At 40.3% G+C, this 22,267-nt stretch overlaps 1 protein-coding gene across 9 annotated transcripts in view; it reads right to left on the bottom strand.

Annotated features, from left to right (window-relative positions):
* Positions 1–22,267, bottom strand: part of ELMOD1 (ELMO domain containing 1) — a 44,449-nt gene that overhangs the window by 12,046 nt on the left and 10,136 nt on the right. For 4 of the 9 annotated variants that reach the window (XM_087894651.1, XM_087894655.1, XM_087894652.1 and 1 more), the window contains exons 2-7: positions 16,813–16,910; positions 10,053–10,201; positions 6,770–6,915; positions 4,801–4,829; positions 3,381–3,478; positions 204–333 (exon numbers count right to left, since the gene is read on the bottom strand). In XM_087894651.1, the coding sequence (XP_087750777.1) occupies positions 204–333; positions 3,381–3,478; positions 4,801–4,829; positions 6,770–6,914 (402 nt within the window). In that variant the 5' untranslated portion in view covers position 6,915; positions 10,053–10,201; positions 16,813–16,910. Of the gene's footprint in view, positions 1–203; positions 334–3,380; positions 3,479–4,800; positions 4,830–6,769; positions 6,916–10,052; positions 10,202–16,812; positions 16,911–20,903; positions 21,195–22,267 lie in introns of those variants that run through there. The other 5 variants (XM_087894648.1, XM_087894654.1, XM_087894649.1 and 2 more) reach the window with 3 other exon arrangements.

Here is a 22,267-nt window from a genome sequence, read left to right as displayed (position 1 = left end):
TAACAATACCACATTGTTGCCTGCAGTCTTTGGAAGCTAAATAAGCAAAATCTTCCCAGTCAGTTTAGAAGATCTCCTATCACTCCATGAGTTTAGGAAAAGCTGTATAGCTAAATCTTTTTATCAATACTCTGAGCGTGTAACTTTATTCAAGGCCTTCTTAAGAGATAAAGCTCGCTTGTAAGCATAGCTCCAGCACATACCTTCAGAAGCATTTCTTCATGCTGATCCTCTTCAGAGTCATATGGCTCTCGACGCAGCTTTTCCACCTCTGCAATCAGGTTTCTGTATCCGACAATCTGCAAAAGGCAGGCCTGCAGAGATACACTTAGCCTAAAATGAAAAGATAAGGCCAAGAACATGGCAAACTCAGTAATTTGGCTTTGTGAGATGTATATTATTTTAGTATAGAATGGTGGCCTATTTCTTTTTTTTCTTTTTTCCCTGGATGATCAGCATTTTTTGAGACACTGTGTACTGCTCAAGAATCTGACTTTCTTTGCATTCTGCCTGCTTATTTCAGCAGAAAAAAAAATTTATGCATGACTATAAGGAACTTCTGGATATGCCATCTTTCAATTCATCTTTTCTGTTTTCCTTGACATTTGTCCTCACAGCTACTGTATTTTTCAGTGTGTAAGACACACTCCCCTCCCAAAAGTGGGTGGCAATGTCTGTGCGTCTTATATTTATTTATTTATTTATTTTATTGAATTTCTATACCGCCCTACTCCCGAAGGACTCAGGGCGGTGCACAGCCATGAAATAAAACACATAGATATACAAAATTTAAAATCGAATAAAATGAATTAAATAAATTTGGCTGAATTAGTACCCATAATTTAAGATACCCATATTTTAAAATACATTAAAAATTTTAAATTTACACTTAAAAGGGAGAAGATTTAGGCGAGGCCAGCTTGATGAAATAAAAGCGTCTTCAACTCGCGGCGGAAGGTGCGCAGATCCGGAATCCTCCGTATCTCTGGGGGGAGCTCATTCCAGATCGTCGGTGCCCCCACAGAGAAGGCTCTCCCCCTAGGGGCCGACAGCCGACATTGTTTGGCCGACGGCACCTGGAGGAGCCCCTCTCTGTGGGAGCGTACTGGTCGGTGGGAGGCTGTTGATGGTAGTAGGCGGTCCCGTAAGTAACCAGGTCCTAAGCCATGGAGCGCTTTAAAGGTGGTAACCAGAACCTTGAAGCGCACCCGGAAGACCACCGGGAGCCAGTGCAGCTCGCGCAGGAGAGGTGTTACATGGGAGCTCCATGTTGCTCCCATAACCACCCGCGCGGCCGCACTCTGCGCCAGTTGGAGCCTCCTTATACAGCGAATGTTGCCGAAGCCCCGCCTACCCGCTGGCCCCCACCCTCTGCCTCTGCCTCACCCTCAGCCTCTGCCTCTCAGCAATTTGCCTCCTTGCAGTAAACAGCAAACAACCTGGTGAGCTTCAGTACAGCCTGATTTAGCATGAGCAGCTGATTGGTGGTTGGATCTGCCTCCTGGAATACCACCTATCAGCTGTTCCAGGCTGCGGGGATTGCCACCGCCCATTACCGCCACCGCCTATCACCGCCGCCTAGAACGGGCTGAAAATGGAATGCGCGAAGGCGAAAAATGGGGCGCGCAGAGGCCAAAAATGGGGTGCATGAAGGCGGTGATAGGCGGCAATGACGATGGGCAGCGACAGTGGTGATGGGCAGTGGTGATCCCTGCAGCCTGGAACAGCTGATAGGTGGTATTCTGGGAGGCAGATCCAACCACCAATCAGCTGCTCGTGCTAAATCAGGCTGTGCTGAAGCTGACCAGGCTGTTTGCTGTTTGCTGCAAGGAGGCATATTGCTGGGAGGCAGATTTTTTTTCTTGTTTTCCTCCCCAAAGTTAGGTGTGTCTTATAGTCCGAAAAATATGGGTAAGTTGCATCCTTCTTGTTTAAGAGGTGGCTGAAAAGAAATCTGTTTTTTCCTTCTTTTGCTGGGGATAAAAGAAATGTGTGTGTTTTGTCTGATTGAAATAAAAACGTATGGCATTGCTTTGCTTCTAAAGGAGTAGCTAAGAACTGAATGTGCACTCTAAACATTATATATGAAATGATCATTAGATCATAAGGTAAAGTGTGATGGTAAAGCATTGGTTCCAGATTAACACTTGAAATTAAAGAGAAGGGAGATACAGACTATTTTGAAACATGGGATTCATTTTACCATGAGGTAAAATGAATTTATTATATGTTTATTATCCATATGATTTAGTATTAACCATTAAGTATTAATATTAAGTTGAGAAAATATTGTTATTATACCATCACTACTAATGAACATGATGATGATGATGATGATAATGACTATTGCTCAAAATAACTGTAACCAGACAACACCCTGTTTATATAAACATTGAAATTGTTGCTCTTTCTTTATATAGTAAAAATAAAAAAAAAATATGGAAAAAAAAAGAATTGGTTCCAGGGAAATTGTGTCCACTGTTGTGGCGCAATTAAAACGCAATACTGCAGGCTACTTCTGCCGACTGCCAGCTGCCAGCAGTTTAGCAATTCAAGTCTCACCAGCTCAAGGTTGACTCAGCCTTCTATCCTTTTGAGGTCGATAAAACAAGGACCCAGATTGTTGGGGGCAATAGGTTGACTCTGTAAACGCTTAGGGAGGGGCTTTACACACTGTGAAGTGGTATATAAGTCTAAGTGCTATTGCTGTCTGTCAACAGCTTTAGTAGAAAAATTATTTATCCAAGATTGTGGTAGTGGAGCTCATGAGGAATCATTGTCAAAGAATTACAGGTAGTCCTTGACTTACGACCACAGTTGGGACCAGAAATCCATTTGCAAGTTGTTGCAGTTGTAAGTTGAAGCAACCATGTGATGGGACTCCTTTTAGGACATTTTTCATGGTGGTCTTTAAGCAAATCACTACTGTGGTCATTAAATGAACCATGCAACACTTAAGTAATTGGTTGTTATGAAACCTTCCAAATGGGACTTTTTAAAACAGAAACTGGCCAAACAGGCAGGATACGGCAACCAGTTGTAAAGGTATTTCGTTACCAAACATCCAAAATGCAGTCACAGGACCATGACAGAGGAGAATGACGTTTTACAGACCTCGGAAGGATGGAAGGCTGAATCAACCTTGAGCCTGGTGAGCTTCGAACTGCCAAATTGCAGGCAGCCGGCAGTCAGCAGAAGTAGCCTGCAGTACTGCACTCTAACCACTGCGCCACCGCGGCTCTTAATACCTGTACCTTTCACAAAATGTTTGTCAAAACCTGCACTGCATTAGGAAATCTGTGGGGAAATCAACTTTAAAAGAAATTAAAGAGCAAAGTCTGATACATTATCTCCCCCAATGCCACTTATTTAAAACTTACTGCGGATTTACATCTGGGTTAATCTTTTTCAAGTCTATGATGGCATCTACTGTTTTTTCAATTGCATCTGGATGAACACTAATGGAATTTTGGAGCAACTGAAAAGAAAGAATTTATCATATATCAGTTTTCTCATAGTGAAATCCACTCGAAATAAATCACTGAAACTATTATTAAACGCCATTAACAGGGATATAACCCTGATCTACTTAGGCTTGCATCATACCAAATCATGATTAACCCAACACTGAAATATTTGTAGGGCCTATTTGGGGGTGGGGGCAAGGGAAGTTTTAAAAAAATCAAGATGAGAGCTGTATCACGCAATCAAACCCCCCCTTTGTAAGCCATGATGCATGTTATAAAAAGGTGTCCGCCATTATTTTTTGTCCTCCTCGTCCCTTGGACACCCATGTATCACAATGTCCAGTAAAGATGATCATCAGTCTTCTTTTTAACTGAATAACAATAAAACAGAATAGTAATGAAAGTATTTAATGCTGTTGTGGCCCGCCAGCGGCCTGCGCAGATTGTTGCTGATCCTGACAACGAGGAGGCTAGTGTGGTGTCACGCCAGCAGCCTGTGCAGCTGGTGCTCGAGTCGGACAGCGAGGAGGCTGAAGAAGATGTAGTGCCAGAGGCAGGGATTCAACCAGGGCCTTCAGAACCTTCAGAGGCTCCTTTAAGTGAAGAGGATGAAGTTGAGGAGCCTCTTTTCAATGCACGGGCACGCAGAGCTGCCAAAAGGCAAGAGTGGTTACTCAGGAGGAGGTCTCCTTGAGAGTAAGGCTTGGGGCTAATTGGCCACTCCCTTAGCCTATTTAAGTTTTCACACAGCTTGTAAAAAGCTGCAGGAAACAACGTTCGTTTGTTCGCTGATCATTGAGTTTGGATTTTCTCTGCAAACCTGGCTTCTGGGCTTCCTGCCAACTCTTGTAAGACTCTATCTTATCTGTGGAATTTCTGGCAGGTTGTTAAGAACGTTTTATTAACAGCCTGCATTTGCAAAAGACTGTGTTTTGAAGTAAACTGAGTTATGTTCGGAGTTTGTGTGTGCTACATTCTGGGGCAGAACAAATGCACAAGGAACTTTCAAATTTCCATCTCATGAATATTTGACAGCTGTCAAAAGGATACGGGTAGAAAGACCGCTATTTATTTAGGCAAATCAATGAGCATTGATATTACCAAGCTATCGATTCCTGAACCTCTAAATATGTGAGGTAAATATCTCAAAGCTATTAAGATACAGAGGTTATATTTTATTTCCTTCCTTTTTACAGTCTCATATTTTTCAGTTATCTGAAAGTTTTCCTTCACCCTTGTTTGCAATTCAGCTTAAATACTGCTGTTGTAATATAGATCACAGAGCAAATATTGTCGCAACCAATGAACACAATACAGAGAGAATTTTACCCACCTTGTTTTTTGAATTCCTCAATGATGTCTCTGTTGGGAAAAATATTTTTGAAAGTTTAAATTTTTATTACATTTTAGCATGTTTAACATTGTGGCCAATAGAACCACATAATATTTGATCAATGGGCTTTTACCAGCAAGGAAAAATGAACAAGGGAGGGATTTTATTAGGAAACAGAATTCTTACATGCATACAAAATATTTGGGGGGGATCAATGATATTAAAGATTAATACTTTTTTTTAAAAAAATAAGCTGTTTGTCTCAGTTATGTAAGATACGTTTTTATTCAGCAAGATAATCTGTGTCTCTTAATCTAGAATTCCTAAAATCTTGAAGCAGGATGGCCAATTGGGATCCCCAAATCACCGAACATTAGACAATATAACCAAAGTCATATTTAGGATAAACAACAGAACAAGCTAGAAGTTATTGAAGTTTAGGTAGTCCCCAACTTACAACCACAATCGGAACTGGAATTTCCGTTGGAAGTTGATGCAGTTGTAAAGCAAGTCATCATATGAACAGACCCTATTTTACAACCATTTTTACTGCGGTTGTTAAACAAAGCAAATGCCCATTAAGCAAATCACACAGTCGTTAAGGAAATCCAGCTTCCCTAGTTGATGTAGCTTGCTGGAAACTGGCTGGAAAGATTTTAAATGGTGATCGCGTGACCAAAGGACATTACAACTGGTTGTAAATGCAAAGTAGTTGCCAACCGCCCAAATTGTGATCATGTAACTGTGGGCATGGTGTAACAGTTGTAAATTAAGAGATTGGATAACCATTTGTCTGAAATGCTATAGGTTTCCTCTTTTATTATAAAACTCTTTTATTCTAAATGTGAAGACAGTTATAAATCGCTTTTTCCAAGACTGTGGAAGGCTTCATCATTCTGAACCACCCTTAAATCAATGGTTGTAAATTGAGGATTACCTATATTAAACCAAGTACTATGAAGAAGGAGAATTAACGATAAGAAGCCCAAACTACACCAGAAAAGAGAACAAGTGGCATTTGTTCTATTTGCTCTCCATCTTGTTAAATTCCAGCAGGAAAAAAAGTTGGAAATAATTATGTATAGGCCAAGGAAAGTTTGTTTTTTTCCTATGTCAACCACTGTTTGCTCCTAATAAGGAAACTGATGGAATATGATAAATAAATCCAACTTGATAAAATGTTTGCTTGTTTGCTAATTTTTGTCTTCTGTTGAAAACATCTTGCCACAGAGAAATGGAACTTTATGAGAACTCTTCAGTGGCAAATTTCATTCATTGCCTTTAATTGTGATTAAGGAGGAAACCTTTTCTTAAACCATTACATCTGGAAGACAGCAGGATGAGGAAGTCTAGGCGAGAAAAACATGCTTTCCAACAAAACTCAGGTAGTCCTCAACTTACAACCACAATTGAGCCCATAAATTTATGTTGCTAAATGAAACATTTGTTAAGTGAATTTTGCCCCATTTTACGACCTTTCTTGCCACGGTTGTTAAGTGAATCATTGCAGTTGTTAAATTAGTAACATGGTTGTTAAGTGAATTGGGCTCCCCGTTGACTTTGCTTGTCAGAAGGTCACAAAAGCTGATCACATGACCTCGGGACACTGCAACCGTCATAAATATGAACCGGCTGCTAAGCATCTGAATTTTGATCATGTGACCAAGGGGATGCTGCAACGGTCGTATGTGTGAAAAATGGTCGTAAGTTGCTTTTTTCCCCATGCTGTTGTAGCTACTAATGGTCACTAAATGAACTGTTATAACTGGAAGACTACCTGTATTCTGAAACATCAATTTTTATGATGATGTACGTATAATAAATCATTTTAAACTAGTTTCATATATAATAAATCACTTTAATCAAGGCTTGAGGCAATTAATGAACTGTCAACCAAACAAACAAGTCAACCGTTTTATGAGCATGATGAATGAAAATAAAGATCAAGAGTTGCCCTAAAGGTGCTTACCAATTTTCAAGGTTCTTTCGGCTCCAGGCTTGATATTATAGCAGATCCTTTGCAGTTCACAGCGTCCGGTCAGTTTCCGTGCCACAAATTTCAGGCAGCGCCATAAGCATTTGCAATAGAAGTACAGGCATACCTGGACAAGCATTCTGTCAAAAGAATCCTTAAAATGAGAAATCAGGAAAAACCTTTTTTTTTTTTGATCAGCAAAATGATCCTCGGTGGCAACAACACGCCTGAACTTCACACTGAATTTAAGAAGAATATTTTTTAGGATACGACTCTAGTTAAGACTTTTTTAAAAAGTTTAGCATGGTAACCAAAGAACCACAAACACAAAATAATCATTCTTTGGGAATTGGTAGGGCTAAAGGGTATGAACAAGGTAAGGGAGACTAATGGCATGGTTTATCACACCCATGACTTAATTACTGCAGCAATGTAATTGCTCTATGTCAAGGGTGGGCAAAATGTGGCCATTTTACAACCTGTGGACTTCAACTCCCAGAATTCCTGAGACAGCCAAGCTGGCTCAGGAATTCTGGGAGTTGAAGTCCACAGGTCATAAAGGGGCCATATTTGTCCACCCCTGCTCTATGTTATGGAGGAAAACCCTTAGCGCATTCCTTATGTTTTAGAGCAGAGCAGAGCAACTCATGAGCCATAATATGCCTTTTTAAAAAAAATTAAAAAACCCCTTTTTAAGAACTCTAAAAATAATATTTTTGCTGAAATGAAGAGCAAAATAAGACTGTTAAAGCTTCCCCCCAAAACTTCAGCCTTATCTCCTCTGGTTTTTTCATCAAGCACTCTTATAAAATCATAGAACTGGAAGGGACTTAAAAGGTCATCAAGTCCAACGTCTTGCAGACTGCAGGATTCTCTATACCTGATATGTCTGACCTTGGAAACTTTTAAGACTTGTGGCCCCTGCTTTAGACTACAGAATGACACTACTCCCCAGCTACATTTGCATAGCATGTTTAATTTAACCACTGCCTTTTCAACTCATTGTTCACATGGTATAATGAATTATGTAGTTAGTGGGCTGTGCAAACACAGTTCCAGTAAGGTAATTGACCTAAATTCCCTTACCATGCACCCATATTGGATGTGTTCATACAATATGCTAATCCACAACCCCTGTTTCTGCAGCCCGGCACTGGGCCATGGGTGTGCCAGAAACCAATCCGCGTAAACAAGCAAAGCCCAATCTGCGCATGTGCGGGATGCAGGCAGCATGTGAAACCACGCCCACTTTGGTCCGCGGAAATCCTCTCTCCACGGAACCAGTCCCTGGCACCCAAAACGTTGAGGGGCCATTGTAATTATCAATGGTTTAGTTAACTATGGTATAGTGATTAAACCAGAATGAAAGGGGTTCATTAAGCTATAATTACACTATGTGGGTTTATCAAAATCCTAAACCGCACAAGGGAGTTCAATTTTGGCTTAGTACTGTGTTTCCCCAAAAATAAGACCCTGTCTTATATTTTTTTGAACTCTGAAATAAGCGCTTGGCCTTATTGCCACGCACTCAAAAACCCGATTGGGCTTATTATCAGGGGATGTCTTATTTTGTGGGGGGAAAGGGTATATTGTACAGGCATTGTGGTTTGATTGGGGAAAAGAAGCATTGTGCCTTGATTAAATGACACTTGGTGCATGTGTGACAATTGATGTATTCAGTTAATGCTATTTTTAAAATGCTGAGTACATAAACTATGGTTTCATACTGTTTTTTTCAAACAAACCATGGTTAAGACTAATAACTGTGATTTCAGACACAGTGCATGTAGCCAATCCTTAACCTCATGCTCTTTTTTGCCCTCTGTGTGTGCACGCAATGTGTGAACCTAAGATTTGCTGTGGTTCATAGTTTGCAGGCTCAGGTGAATTACTGATTGACAAATGAACATAGTCATCCTCAAGATCTGGGCACATGGGAGATCCTGTACATGCAGTTTTCCCCTTTGTTACATCTTTCACTGCATATTGTTTCCACATGCTGTCCTTTATAAGCACTAAGTGGCCTCTGTCATTTAAAGACGTTATGAAGCTTGCTTACATAGGAACTCCATGAACTTTAGAAAATAAGCTTGAGGCAAGGATCCATCATGTTCTGTTATTGCACTACATTTTGTACAATACTTATAAACTGCACAATCCTAAATAGTCTCAGGCTTTGTTTATACAACATATTAGGTTAAAAATAGGGTTGGATCATTTCTGTGCATTGGATGAAGGCAGACAGGGAGGTTAATTTATGAATCAGTGTATTGGGCATACAGTAATGTAAAAGTAAAGAGTTTCCCTCGCACATATGTGCTAGTTGTTCCCAACTCTAGGGATCGGTATTCATCTCTGTTTCAAAGCCAAAGAGCCAGTGCTGTCCAAAGATGTCTCCGTGGTCATGTGGCCAGCATGACTAAATGCCAAATGCGCACGGAACACTGTTACCAAAGCTGGTCCCTATTTTTCTACTTGCATTTTTTATGTGCTTTCGAACTGCTAGGTTGGCAGAAGCTGAGACAAGTAACAGGAGCTCACCCCGTTACGCGGCACTAGGGATTCGAACTGCCGACCTTTCGATCGACAAGCTCAGCATCTTAGCCACTGAGCCACCGCATCCGGGCATACAGACAATTAGCTAAATTCAGTATTGTATGAACAATGCTCTACAGTATTTATTGAGGCTTAATCCCTAGTAGGTGCACAAAGGGTTGCAATCTACACAAATTAAAATAATGCGTGCACTTTAAAAGGCATGCGCCAACAAGGAATTAGTTAATCCTTTCTATCTACCTCCTCTTCCAGCAGAAAAATGTACGTTGCTTAGTTCTTAAGCATGTGATTCTCAGGGGACATATATGTTTTCCGCAATTATCAAGAACACATTCATGTGATAGAATTGATCTGTCTGCAGCTGGTTAAGAAACCTATGTGATCAGTGACGCTGTGTTTTTAAAAGAACCTGGTACAAGGAAATTATACCCTGTAATTATTATTCCTCAATAATAATACAGTGGAATACATATTTCACTGTATACCTAATCACACTTCCTAAGACCATTTTATTTCCAAGCTAACACTTAAAAACTGAGCTTCTTGGCCTTAGTCAAACTGCAAATTAAACTAAACAGAATTAGTAAGAAAGACCACATCACAGCCATAAACATCAAAATCGATGGTGGAACATATAACTATATTACAGTGGGGTACTACAAGGAAGTGCTACATCTTAGAAAGGTTAACTACAGGAAGTGAACATTCATTTGATGGGTACCTTTAAATGATACACTACTCCTCCATCTTAAACTTATGACATTGGAGATCTTCTTTAGGAGTAAAATGGTATTGACTTAAGTACAGTTAAGGCTGTTATCATTTCAATGGTTTATTTATATACAGTATAAATTCTTGCTTGTAGAAATCCTGCAATAAAAGCACACTATGAAATGGATTAGGTTTTTAAGATGGTCTGACTTTCCTAATTTTACCAAGATCACAAGATAATGCCCCTTTCTTTAAAACAAAACAAAACAAAACAAAACAAAACAAGAGTACAATTTTAATGCCAAATAATTATATTCAGAAAGGGACTCTTACACCATATGTGTATTATTGTTTTAACTTTTTAGTTGTGTCTGACTCTTGCTGACTTTATAGGCAAGTGCTCTCCACGTTACCCTATAAAGTATAGATTCTTTCAATAGTTGGGATGTTCACGTTTGTATCAGATTTGATGTTACCAAGTCAGCATGTTCTTTGATTGACCCTTTTTCTTGTTCTGCTAGCCATTACTAGCATCATTGCCTCCTCCAATGAATTTGAATGCAGGACAGGGCCAAACACGGCGAGAGAACTGTCACCAGCCTAATTCTACCTCTTCTATTAACTACATTTGAATCAGTAAGAATGATAAGTTTCCGGCCCCCCCTCCCCCCATAAATATTGGTTTCTTTTTGCCTGGATGCCATTCCCTAGAACCGTGATGACGAACCTCTGGCACGCGTGCCACAGGTGGCACACGGAGCCATATTGATAGGCACGCGAGCGTTACCCTACCTCAGCTCCAGCACACGTGTGTGCGCTGGCCAGCTGATTTTTGGGCCTTCTGGGCCCAACGGAAGTCAGCAAACGGTCTGTTTCCGGCCTCCGGAGGGCCTCCAGGGAGGTGGGGAAGGCTGTTTTTGTCCTCCCCAGGCTCCTAGAAAGTCTCTGGAGCCTGGGGAAGGCTAAAACTGGCCTACCAGACCCACCATGCCATCACATGCCAAAAGCGGGGGGAGCATGGGGGGTCGTGAATGTCTGCGTGGGGGGGGCAGGGCGCATAGCATTATGGGTGTGGGCACGCACACGCGCAACCACCCCGCACTCCCCCAGCTTTTGGCACGCGATGGCAAAAAGGTTAGCCATCACTGCCCTAGGAAAATAATAGCTATCCTTTTTTTCTTATTGCAGCAAATAAACCTTCAAGCTTACCATTTGAGGAACTATTTGAGAAACTTTTTAACTTGAGCTGGAAGGAGCAAGGTGGTTATTTCTTTGCAACCCACTTATATTAAAAATGGATTTTACTAAGTATATATGCAGTCATGTCGCAGAGTGGTGCAATGGCCTAGAGGTGGAGCTCTCGCCTCACAATCAGGAGGCTGTGAGTTTGATCCTAGATAGCGGCCAATATTTCTCTCACTGGGTAAAACTCAAACTCTGCATTGGTGATAGGAAGGGCATCTGGTCAGTAAACACTCAACTCCTTTCAGTTGCCCTGACTCCACCCCGATGCAAGGGATTACGGGGTCATTAAAAGACAAAAACAAATTGTAGTCATTTTGCAAATAATGTAACTGTCTCCAGCAGTATCTTAATTTATTAAGGCCCTGAAAAACATTCTCAGAATAGGTAAATGGTGAGCATGGAAGCATCATGATGCTTTGGAAATGGATCTATTTGTCTCAGAAATATCTCTAGGACTCAAGCTTGACTCAGATGAATTTTTATCTTTTATGTATCTGTTATGATGTTGTTGTGCTTGTCCTGATAAAGAAATAGATTCTGGATTTTTTTCCACCTTCCCTATTTAATTTACAGAGGGTCTACCTATAGAAAGAAACATCTGCTTAGTGCCTAAAGCAGAAGTGAAGGTAATCTCCAGCGACATAATGATGGCCTCTGAACTGAAGGCAAAGGCATCTGTTATCTCATTACACCAGGGATAGACAACTGTGGTAATTTTACAGCCAGCTGGCTCAGGAATTCTGGGAGTTGAAGTCCACAGGTCATAAAGTTGCCATAGTAGCCCACCCCTGCATTACAGCCAGCCTTATGGAATACTAACAATAGTTGCTTTTCCACAGTTACCAAAATGCATCATATAAATGCAAGGCTATTGCCTGCTAACAGAACCACATGTGGGCAGAGACTAGAAACAAAGAAAGTTACAAGTAAGAGATAATGGACCTGAACATTTGTTCAAGCGTGAAGTACATATTTTATAATACTTAACTGACACATAAGCTCAGTAAAAACTTGGATTCATTAAAAGGAAACAGCTCCCTTTCTCTGAGGCTATTTTCATTTTCCTTGAATTTTCCCCAATAACAGCTAGATTTTTCTGAGTGAAACAAGACCGGTTTTTCATTTTATCCATCTGTTTAGATTAAAAAAAGCACCATGGCAACCAAAATTATATTATCATAATAAAGCGTTCAAAAACACTGCAGACTCTGCAGATCGGTCTCACGATTCAGCAACGATTTATTTCTCTAGATGTGAGTGGAATAAATAGCACATTCACCACAGACATTTGCTGCCCCTTCTAAGAAAGATATAAAATAAATGTACAGAAATATAGCAAACAATGGTTCTATGGATTCTAAGCATAGGCAATCTCGGGGGGAAAAAACACAACTAACAAAAGCAACCGGCTAACTTGGAATGTATTAATTCCACCTATTGATTCTGTGATGAGGTTAAGTGTCACAAATTTCCCATCTAAAATATGGATAGATATGACTAGTAGAATGGATAGCTATTTCCCAGTTTTCCCCAGACATATGAATTGGACTAAACCTGTGACTATTCCCTCATGAAGCTATGTGTTACCACTCCATCAAAATGGAAGTTTTAGGAAACGTTTGCTTCTAACCATAACCTAAAAGTGCTTATTTAATTATTGACCTTCACCTCTAGATATATCCATAGCATTTCAGCTTCAGATGATTACCATTTCCTTTTAAAATGCTTCATTGGCTAAAATCTGGTTTTTTTCCATGTTTCTTACAACATCATAGCTCAATTCTCTCCAGAGTAGTCTCTAGAGAACAAATACAACTCCTACAACAACCTTAAGACTAAATTCTATTTAAAGCTTTTGGCACCTGATTATGAGGTAAAATAAAACTACTGGCTCTTGTATTTTAATTTCCTTCCCTTTTTAAGCAGTTTTGTTCTGCTCTGACTGCTTTTTAAAATAAATTAAGAGGCCTGATAGAATAGTTCTGATTTGTAGCTAAATAGCTCTTTAGTTGGCAACAGGACCATGGAGAGTACCAGAGAGACTGATGTACAAAGATTAACTCACTGGGTCGGTTTTGCAAGCAACTCTAAGAGTTGTAGTTAAACATTCTAGAGACAAGGAAAGTATTTTCTTCTGATGATAGATTGGGATGACCAACTCAAATAGCAATCTCATGCCTTAGGATATATAGCAAATTTATAGTCTTCATTTCCAGCAGTCGGCCATTCTCATATATATCAAATCCAGCATTTATTTCCCTTGCATGGCTTGGACTTTTGGTATCAATAGCAATGGAATTGTTAGTATAATAAGGAGAAAGAGCTTGATTCTAACATGAGCAACTGCAGATTCAGAGTCCACGTTTCTTCTGCACAGTCCTTACACTACGAACGCTAACTCAATGAAAAAAAAATATTCGCCATCCAGGTTCACAATAAAAAAAAACCATTCCAGAATAAAGAATAATTGCAACCCTGTTGACACGTGCAACAGGATTCCTTCCATGCTGAATCTTCTCTCCACCGACCGTGATCTGCAGATGGTCGTGTGGCCCTGAGGCACCAAAAGATGTTCAACCTGACACAGCTTAATACTTTGCTTTTATAATTTAGGTCACAGCATCAAAGTAGAAGATTATGTATGAGGAGATCACTTCAACATGCCAGAACAAAATATTCTTGCTTTGAGACACCTGGGAAGAATGCAACACAGAGGGGAATGTTCAAAAAATGGACATTATACGTTATTATTACAGGAATAATTCATAGGGACATTATTTACAGTAATGTCTATGCAAATCATCCTCAATTTACCTTTGGGAACATTTTATGTCTATTGCTTAGCAGGTGGTTATTAAGTGAGTTGCACCCATTTTTATGATTTTTTTTGCCATGATCATTACATGAATTATCAGAGTTGTTAATTAAATGACATGGTCAATAAGGGAATTCGACTTCCACTATCGAGTTTGCTTGTTAAAAGTCATCTGGAAAGGTTCCAAATGGTGATTGTATGATCCTGGGATCCTGCAACTGTCATAAATATATGCTAGTTGCCAAGTGCCCAAATTTTAATCACATGACTTTGGGGATGTTGCAGTGTGAGGACTGGTCATAAGTCACTTTATGGGTGAGATGGGCAGCACATAAATTTAATAAACAAATATTTTCACAAATGAAAGCAAATAAACGTTTTTTTCAGTACCATCGTAACTTTGAACAATAACTAAATGAATAATAAGTTGAGTATATTAGAGGTGGTTAAAAGACAGAATGAGATCACTGAACTGACATTGGGAGACTGACAATAATTTTGTCCTTTTTAGCAATAGCAATGTGAATTCTTGCTGAAATGAAGGTCAAAATTACCATGTTGCTTGTATTAAAAAACAGCAACCACCACCACTGAGTTATGGCACAAAATATAAATTCCTCAGCTCTAAAATGTCCAGTACTAACAATAAGTCTTTTCTATCTTGCCCTGGTCACTGAGCTTCTGCATTCTAGTAAGAATAACCTCAACAACCCAAATTAGACCTGATGCTCTTACTCTTCCCAGCAATTTGAATAGTAGCTTTCCTCCAGCTTTATCAAAGATTACAATAACACAAAAAAGACCCATAAAAAAACAAAAAGAAAATCCTACTTCACCAGAAGCATAGAGTGAGATTCAAACTCAAAAATGATTGTATCTCAAGCTGCTTTTTTCCCACCTTTTGTGCTTGAACAGACTAATTTGTTATTAATATTGTTTTTTCAAATATTCAAACTATGACATGCTTTAGGAATGTCTTAAACTGAGAAATTACATCCTAGGAATTCTACAAGTCCATAAACATAACAAATTACTGTAAACTCAGTGGTTATTTTCAATTAACATCTTAATTGAAGATGTCTACAATTTTCAACTGTGTAAATTGTTTATAGGCGAGAAAGACAGAAACAGATTTTATTGTGGTCAATGACCAGCGCAAGCATCAGAATTATACAATCCAACAGGTGCAGAGACACAAAACTTTCAGAAAGATTGAATTGTGACACCTAAATATTTCAATGACTTTATTCCTATATATTGGTATATATCTTTCCCCATTTTTTTTGTTGCTTTCATAATTGTGTATTATAATACAGTGAAATTTGTATGGTGTAACTTTAATTGTAAATTTCTTGGAAATGTGCCTTATGGGAAATTATAAAATACTGTGCACTAAAAAAATAAAACTAGAGAAATCTTGGAGATTTGGAAATTATACAATCAACATGCTGATATCACACAATCAGATTTTGCTGCATGCAAAATTCCAAGTATAAAATATCTGAAATTTCCAGAAATTTTGCCTAAGGAGTAAGGCACAATCAGTGTTTTAATTTGATATGTTTGCTTTTAATAACTGATAGAATCTAAACTAAACAGTAAATTTAGAAACAGAAGCAATGCTACGTGAGTTCATCATGATGTCAATCTAATGCTATCTCTGAAGACAGTCATAACCACTAAATCTATGAACATTTTCATTACTTCTAGCAGCATTAAGTCATTTCTCCCCTTCTGGTTCAGTCTTAAACTCCTCCTGAGCCTCTCAATCTTTGTTCCTCAATGTTCAAGGGATTAAACCTCAAGGCTGCAAAGTTCATATTGAAAAATAAATAACCAATGCTTATAAGGAATTAAAGAATGAATGCAAGAGTGAGATTAAGAATTTTCACTGACTGGGAGATCGGTGCTGCATTATGCTACAGAAAAGTATAATTGTACAAGATAAAGAAACATAGCCAAGGTCACATAGCAGTTATGGTCACAATCAGTTTAAAATCCTCATTCAGTCATGGCATTCACTGGATGACGGGAACTCTCACAGAGAATTGTTTTGAGGATAAAATGAGCAAGCACAGGTAGTCCTCGCCTTATGACCGCAACTGGAACCAGAATTTCCATTGCTAAGCAAGGCAGTTGTTAAGTGAGTCTTACAACCTTTGTTTTCCCATGGTAGTTTAGTGTGAATCACTGCTGCTGCTTCGTGAAACACATGGTTATTAAGTGAGTCTGACTTCCCCACTGACTTTGCTTGTTGGAAGATGGCTGGGAAGGTCACAAATGGTGATCATATCTGGGATATGGCAACCTTTGTAAATATACGGTGGTTGCCAAGCATCCAAATTTTGATCATGTGATTGTGCCAATGCTGTGATAGTTATAAGTATGAGGATCAGTCATAAGTCACTTTCTCAGTGCTGTTGTAACTTTTAATGGTCACTAAATGAATGTTTGCCAATTGAGGACTACCTATACTGTACGTTGCCTTACACGCTTCACAGAAATGTTGGATAGAAATATAATGAGTACATACATAAACAAGTAATGAATAAACTAGGATTGATTATGTAATTTACTCAATATCAAACAATTATATAATCCAGTTTTCCTTGAGCAAACTGATTTCCTTGATGAAATATTTTAGAACAGTCTCAAATCAATCTCAGCTGGAACTTGTCTTAAGGGCTTTTTATAAACAAAGGAAAGTTACCTGAGGAAGTGCTTCATGATGGTGATTTTATTTTTCAGTTATAGCAATGATCTTCAGTTTAGGGCACAGGCAGACAGCTTCTTCAGTAGTAACGGACGCTATGAAGAGAAAGTGAACATATTTGATCATCGAAAAATAAACAGTGTCCAAGCACAGCTGAACCTTCTTTTCAAACATCATCCTACCAACTACCGAAGATCAAATATATTTTTTACAGAAAATATTTACCTAGAATGTGAGGCACACTACATTAAATGAAGTTCAGCGTCAGATACATGAAGAACCTAATGATTTTGGGGGGGCTTTGAATCAACTTTGACTCCGGGCTACTGCCTGGATTAAGTCTGAAGTTTTCTGGTGGCTTGCCATTGCCTTCTTCCTAGAGCTGAGAAAGAGTGACTTGTCCAAAGACACTTAGGTGGTTTTGTGCCTAACGCAGGACTAAATCTGTGGATCTCCTGGTTTCTAGCCTGACTCTAGATCAGAGGTCTTCGAACTTGGCAGCTTTAAGACTTGTGGACTTGAACTCCCAGAATTCTCTAGCCAGCTATGCTGGGAATTGAAGTCCATAAGTCTTAAAGCTGACAAGTTTGAAGACCTCTGATCTAAATATTTCAGTTCCCTTTCACTACTGGCTGGACTGATTTACATCATCAGGAGTAGCTGGCTACACATTATTAATCCCTAATGCTAAATAGCTGTCAGCTATAATAGCTAAGCGGAAGCTCCCTAATTTGATCCAGTCTACTTCATGACAAAGAAATAATGGAAGGCCCTCAATATTAAATGCAACTTGTGAACTTGCTTCCCAGAAACATTTAGCTAACCTAGCCCGAAACATAATTACTGTTATATGACCTTACTATTAATCTCACTATTGTTGTTCTTCTCTGCGCTCTTTCCAAATACTTAGTGTCCTTCAGATATTATAATGACCAGAACTGGATTTAATATTCTAGATTCAACCCTTGAGCTGTGTAACATAGACAGCATTATCATTTCCCACAATCTTGACACTACATTTCTGTTGATACTGCCCAAAATTGCATTTGCATTTGCAGCATATTGCTGTTTTATCCTTAATCCCTGGCCGACCAAATATTAGATCCTTCTCACAATTGCTCTTGAGCCAGGTACCTATTAGAGCCGTGATGGCGCAGTGGTTAGAATGCAGTATTGCAGGCTAATTCTGCCGACTGCCAGAAATTCAATCCTGACTGGTTTAAGGTTGATTCAGCCTTCCATCCTTCCGAGGTCGGTAAAATGAGGACCCAGATTGTTGAAGGCAGTGCTTAGAGAGCATTGTAAAGCACTATGAAGCAGTATATAAGTCTAAGTGCTATTGCTATAGATATCCTATTCTGTGCATCTGGTTATCAGTACCTAAGTGCAGAATTTTACAGTTTAAAAATTACTTAAGAAGGTGATCTATAACTTCTACACATGTACAAATAAATGACATGGTCCAAGTCACATATCTTTCATTTCTTATTCATGACGGATCAGCATCTCCTTCAGGCTTTCTCTTGTTCTATACATGTAGTCCTTGACTTATAATGTGTCATTCGCTGTTCAAAGTTACGATGCCCCCCTCACCCAAAAGATATTTACAACCTAGTTTGTAAGTTCTCCTGTTGCCCTCCCCTCATGATCATGTGATTGCATTTTGGATGCTTGGCAACCAGCCCGCATTTCCAGGTGTTTCTAGTGTCCCTTGATCACTCAATCACAATTTACAATGGTTTTGCAAGACACCAGCACTTACTTCTGGTTCTGGCAAAAAAACAGCTCATGGCAAATAATGGCCACGAAGTTTACTTAATGGCTGCCATGAAAAACAGTGTAAAATCAGGTTGGGTCATGTGGTCACCCTCTTTACGACTATCATGACTTATAAATGTAATTGCCAATCTCAACGATGGTCCTAGGGCAGGGGTGTTAAACTCAAGGCCTGTGGGCCGGATCCAGCCCATGATGTGGTCAGATCTGGCCTGTGGGGCCATCCTGGAAAATGTAAGGGCTGACCTGCGTCACTTCAGCCCGATCTACCCAATGCAGCTTCGGCCTGGTCTACCCAGTGCGAAGAGGAAACATCGGGCCAGCATGGCTTCGGCCCAGTCTACCCAATGTGAAGAGGAAACATGCCAGCAGTTTGGCGAGTGGCGGGAAGTTGGCCACACCCATGCAGCCACACCCACTGAGTGGCGTGAAGCTGGCCATGCCCACCTAGTCATCCACGCTCCCCCTAGCCCCCCCCCACAAGGTCAACCACAGCCCTGATGCAGCCCTCAATGAAATTGAGTTTGACACCCCTGTCATAGGGACTACTTCTATATGCTGCTTACAAAGATCCTATTCTAAAAAGAATGGCACAGTACCAAATGTAAAACTGGATTCAGCTGATTGCGACTTGCTGTGCAAATATTATCTAAGTAAGGCACTGAAAACCAAGTTCTAATCTATGCAGCGTTAATCTATTCCTTCTTTTAGAATCAGTGACAAGCACAGACACTTTCTTCTGAGGCACAGTTTTATTTGAAGCAAGCAAGAGACCAGCTTTGATCTTGGCACAATTCCAAATCCACAAGAATACATTTCTGTCTCTATCAAAACCTCTATGTGCTTTCTCCTTATTACAATGCTGCAATTAAAATCTTTTGAATGTGATAACTCATACTTTACAGCTACATTTTAAACATCAGTGCAGGCAGAGAAATATTCGGGCACACTCAGTGCCAAGGACCCCATGTCATGAGCTGAAACTCCCATTCATTTAAGATTGTACAAACCGAATATAACCCATAGCTCAATGACACATTTCATTTCTCTTTTCAGAGTGTTTTTAAAGGACTCGGTATGCCTGGGGAAATCACACAATCAGACTGGGCAATCCAACAAAGTGGGAGATTAAAGGCAATCCTTTGTTCCACCTACCTTTCTTTTCCTTTCGTATTTCCCCCCGCCCCCCGAACATTTGTGAATGTATCTATTATAATCTGCTAAAGCAAAATTTGCTTTAGCAAGATAACCTGCTAAAAGCAAGCATTCAAAAGACACTTTCCTGTTGGCAAGTGGCCATTGAAAAACTAAGCAAATGCAGCCACATGGGCAGTTTTGGGGACCCCAAGTGTGGCCCATATATAACCCCACTGCTCCGAGAACTGCAATGGCTGCCAGTTTGCTTCTGGGTCCAATTCAAAGTGTTGGTAATTACCTTTAAAGCCCTTCATGGCCTGGATCCAGGCGACTTGAGGGATGTTACATCCTACTGGGATTGGCCTGCCCCACCTGTGCCAGCAGAGAAAGCATGGTACTGTGCTGCCCTGTTCCCCCCCCCACACACACATACAGGTGTTTATTCAACCCCGACAAACAGGTCCTCAGAAAGCATCCTTGTTGCACAGGTTTGGATTCCAGCACGGCAAGAGTCATTGAATAACCAAGTCCAATGGGCACACACAAAGTCCAGGAAAGTAGTCCATGAGTCGAATGGATCAGGATACCTGGCATTAGCACACAAGGCATGGAACTGGACACATTGCTCCAGCAATGCTCAAGTCCTCAGGGCATGATTAAGTTGGTGGCGCCAATGCAGCCCTTCACAAGAGGCAAGGTTGCCTCCTTACAAGTAGTCTAGCTGCCCTGCATTGTGCCTGCCTCCTCTCTGGCCAACGTGTCTTTGGATCAGGAGGAAGTGTGGACTCTACCTCCTCCTCATTGCTAACGGGCAGCAGCTGCTCCTCAGTCCTCGCCTCGAGCCTCCTGGCCAACTTGTTGACTCGCCTCGCTCAGCCTCAGCCTGTCACTCATCCACTTGACTCAGCTGAGAGTAGTCTATCAGGCTAGCATTCTCTAAGCCCCATACAGGCCATCACTCAGATTTGCTCTTTCCTCATCTGACTCAAACTCCTCCTCCAAACTCGTGTCCAAAGAGGAATCTGGGGGCAAATCCATGACAGATATGGGCCCCATCAGCCAAGGTATTTCAGCTAGTGGGCCCAGGAGAAGAACCTTCTCTGCCATTGTGCCTGCCCTTTAGAATATCTTACCCCATCATTACCCTGAGTGTGGTCAGCTCCAACCCTCCTTACCTTCCATAAGACTGGCTCTGCCAATTGTCTTGGGGCTCCGAAGCAGGGATTTCACATAGGGAGTGGTTGATAGATTAACAACAGATCCCGCCCTCTTCATATTCCCTCCTTCCCTGACTTTGCAGAAGGCAGGAAGATGATGCCTGATGATGATGATTGCTCCATAAGAAAAAATATTTGCATCAGTGGTGGGTTTCAACCCATGTAACAACTGCTTCGCTTCGCACAAGTACAATGCATTTCAGAACAGCTAAGCCGTGGCAATCAGCTCTGCCGCACCTATCAGTTGGGCTAAAAACAAACAAATATAGGTAGGTATAAGCAGGGGTGGATGGGAGGGCCGGGACAAACCGGTAGAAATCCACCACTGATTTGCATATCCTTCTCAATTTATTTTGACTATTCCTCATTCTTTCACTTGGACTCTCCATCCTACACAAGTAGGTAGGGTGAGCCGTCTACTTGTATCCATCCATCAGATTATTAGATCAATTCTATTAATAATAAGTTGGGAGATCTCAGAAATGTGAATTTTAAATAAATAAATTTATATCCCTTGAGATTTCCTTCAGAATCTTAAGACAATGTGAACAGTGCTTCCATCTCTCTTATTTGCCCTGTGAGTAGACTGGTAGGTTGTGTTGAGAAAAGTCTTCCAGAGTGTCCCATTGGATTTCTGTGGCCCAATATGGACTAGAAAATGACATCACTATTGCTAATTGAACATCTTAACTGCTACACTGCATAGGCAATTTTTAATATTTGTAAACTGCCCTTATATGAACAGAAACAGAAAATTGTGTAGAATTAATAGACTGATCATGGGCAAGCAGGTTAAAAAAAAAAACAATTTCTAGGTCAGCCTTCTCTAAATATGCTGTCCAGTCCAAACACACCTGAGAGGTAGACTGATGAAAGCTGACTCAAGATTCAAGATAAGTAACAGGGTACTCAGGAACGAAAATATGCCCTTAGACAGATTCTGAGATGCATGGCAGGCTCTTTGCTTCATCTAACATCACTTTGTTTAGGTTCTTCAGGTCTTCAAGCTACAACCGCCATGCCACTTTCTACTATTTTCTTTAAGAAATTATCTACAGGCGGTCCTCGACTAACAAAAGTTCACTTAGTGACATTCAAAGTTACAGCGGCACTGAAAAAAGTGACTTATCACCATTTTTCACACTTATGACCATTGCAGCATCCCCATGGTCACGTGATCAAAAATTCAGGCACTTGGCAACTGATTCGTATTTATGACGGTTGCAGTGGCCTGGAGGGGTCACGTGATTACTTTTTGTGACCTTCCGACAAGCAAAGTCAAAGGGGAAACCAGATTCACTTAACAACCAGGTTACTAATTT

This window comes from Pantherophis guttatus, chromosome 5 (assembly GCF_059756535.1).
Source record: "Pantherophis guttatus breed Tessera chromosome 5, ASM5975653v1, whole genome shotgun sequence".
Taxonomy (NCBI): domain Eukaryota; kingdom Metazoa; phylum Chordata; class Lepidosauria; order Squamata; family Colubridae; genus Pantherophis; species Pantherophis guttatus.
Note: the sequence above shows the minus strand (reverse complement) of the source record. Positions and strands in the feature narration are given on the sequence as shown.